We start from the raw sequence: 2,500 nt of genomic DNA, 5'->3' as shown, positions 1-2,500 counted from the left end.
TTGGGGTGGTGTGTACCCGCCCGCCTTCTCTTGGGGTGGTGTGTACCCGTCTGTCTTCTCTTGGGGTGGTGTGTACCCGCCCATCTTCTCTTGGGGTGGTGTGTACCCGCCCACCTTCTCTTGGGGTGGTGTGAACCCGCCCGCCTTCTCTTGGGGTGGTGTGTACCCGCCTTCTCTTGGGGTGGTGTGTACCCGCCTGCCTTCTCTTGGGGTGGTGTGTACCCGCCCACCTTCTCTTGGGGTGGTGTGTACCCGCCCGCCTTCTCTTGGGGTAGTGTGTACCCGCCCATCTTCTCTTGGGGTGGTGTGTACCCGCCCACCTTCTCTTGGGGTGGTGTGTACCCGCCCACCTTCTCTTGGGGTGGTGTGTACCCGCCCACCTTCTCTTGGGGTGGTGTGTACCCGCCCGCCTTCTCTTGGGGTGGTGTGTCCCCGCCTTCTCTTGGGGTGGTGTGTACCCGCCCGCCTTCTCTTGGGGTGGTGTGTACCCGCCCATCTTCTCCTGGGGTGGTGTGTACCCGCCCACCTTCTCTTGGGGTGGTGTGTACCCGCCCACCTTCTCTTGTGGTGGTGTGTACCCGCCCACCTTCTCTTGGGGTGGTGTGTACCCGCCCACCTTCTCTTGGGGTGGTGTGTACCCGCCTTCTCTTGGGGTGGTGTGTACCCGCCCACCTTCTCTTGGGGTGGTGTGTACCCGCCCATCTTCTCCTGGGGTGGTGTGTACCCGCCCACCTTCTCTTGTGGTGGTGTGTACCCGCCCACCTTCTCTTGTGGTGGTGTGTACCCGCCCACCTTCTCTTGGGGTGGTGTGTACCCGCCCACCTTCTCTTGGGCTGGTGTGTACCCATCCCCCTTCTTTTGGGGTGGTGTGTAACCGCCGTCGTTGTGTAACCGCCATCGTTGTGCTTCAGTTCCTCAGGGAGGATCTGAAGTCCCGCGACCCCAAAGCCCAGCACAGCAGCTTCCACCGGGCCGACCTGCTCATCAGCGTGGAGGACATGTGGGCGGCCTGGAAGAGCTCAGCGGGTGAGGAAGCGTTACGTTATTGATAGAAAAATGTACTCGACACCTGGTGGTAAAATCATTGATCAGGACATTTATTCTTTGCAAAGAGGAGCAGAGTCAGAAACACAACATGATTTGTCAATTGCGTATCCTGGACTGCTCAATGAATAAACAGAGAGTTACCTCTTAAATACATTAATGACACAATCACAGAAGCTCTCATGACGTCTTCAGATCCGCTTGCATCGGCATGGTCATGATAACAAGGAACACCACGTTCTTCACACAGAGACATGGAGGCATCCACATCTCAAGACTATCAGAAGGTCACTGTTAAAGCATACGAATGTTTTAACAGGAGAGGAGGTCACATGAGAAGCCACAAGCCTTTACACAGTATATGATTAATAATATAACTGTGAAACAGTAGTTGATTAAAAGTAAATAAGTTTTTCTTCTAACAGTTATAGAATAATAATTATTATTATTATTATTATTATTATTAACTAATAATACATAATACTAGTAAACTGAAGCCTCGTTCAGGCGGCAGCAACGTCAACAATCTCATAACTAACCACTGAAAGTATACATATGCATTCATATATATATATATATATATATATGTATATATACATATATACATATATATATATATATATATATATATATATATACATACACACACAGGCCTGTATGTCAGTGTGAGTCTGACTTCCTTCTCCGAGTCATCAGTTTATAAAAAGCAGAAGGAGGAAAGTCGGTTCCACGAAAACAAACATCAACAGATGAACTCGTCTGAAGTTTCCTTCAGTAAACACTTTGATTACTTAGTAAATAAAACAACGACGTGTTTTATTTACAAGGAGATAAAGGAAAGAGTGGATGGAGAGAAGGAAAAGAAAGAAAAGGAAGGGATGCAAAAAACAGGAAGGAAAGGAGAAGTAGGCAAGTGGAAGGAAATAAGGAAAGGGGGGAGAAGGAGAGAATGACAGAAACAAGTTGGAAAAGGAAAGATGGAAAGCAAGAGGAGGGAAGGAAGGAAGGAGATGAAGGAGAGATAAAGGAACAAGGGAAGGGAGGAGGGAAAGGATGGAAAAAGAGAAAAAGACAGAAGGGAAAAAGGAAAGATTTATTAAAACAAAGGAAGGAGGGAAAGAAAGAAAAAGGGATGAAAGAAGGAAGGAAGGAGGGAATGACGTAGTGAGTAAGGAAGGAAGGAAGGATGAAGGAAAGATGACATTGAAACACTAAAAATGGGAATAGTGTAAAAATAAAATCCTATTTTTAGCTTCAATTTATTGTTCCTCAATTTGTCAACGATGACATGAATGTACGTGTGTGTGTGTGTGTGTGTGTGTGTGTGTGTGTGTGTGTGTGTGTGTGTGTCTGTGTTTGTAGTGTATAACTGGACTCTGCAGCAGGTGGAGGACTGGCTGCTCCTCAGTGTGGAGCTTCCTCAGTACGCAGAAACCTTCAGAAAACACCAGCTGGA

At 47.7% G+C, this 2,500-nt stretch overlaps 1 protein-coding gene across 1 annotated transcript in view; it reads left to right on the top strand.

Annotated features, from left to right (window-relative positions):
- The window catches only part of stim1b (stromal interaction molecule 1b), a gene marked incomplete at both ends in the record, with an annotated part of 61,014 nt that overhangs the window by 4,605 nt on the left and 53,909 nt on the right, over positions 1–2,500 (top strand). The window contains 2 exons of the mRNA XM_079238040.1: positions 912–1,026; positions 2,407–2,500. The exon at positions 2,407–2,500 is cut by the window's right edge and continues 18 nt beyond it. Coding sequence (XP_079094166.1) covers positions 912–1,026; positions 2,407–2,500 — 209 coding nt within the window. The remainder of the gene's footprint in view (positions 1–911; positions 1,027–2,406) is intronic.

This window comes from Taurulus bubalis (assembly GCF_910589615.1).
Source record: "Taurulus bubalis genome assembly, chromosome: 2".
NCBI classification, from domain to species: domain Eukaryota; kingdom Metazoa; phylum Chordata; class Actinopteri; order Perciformes; family Cottidae; genus Taurulus; species Taurulus bubalis.
This window is presented reverse-complemented; position numbering and strand designations above follow the sequence as displayed.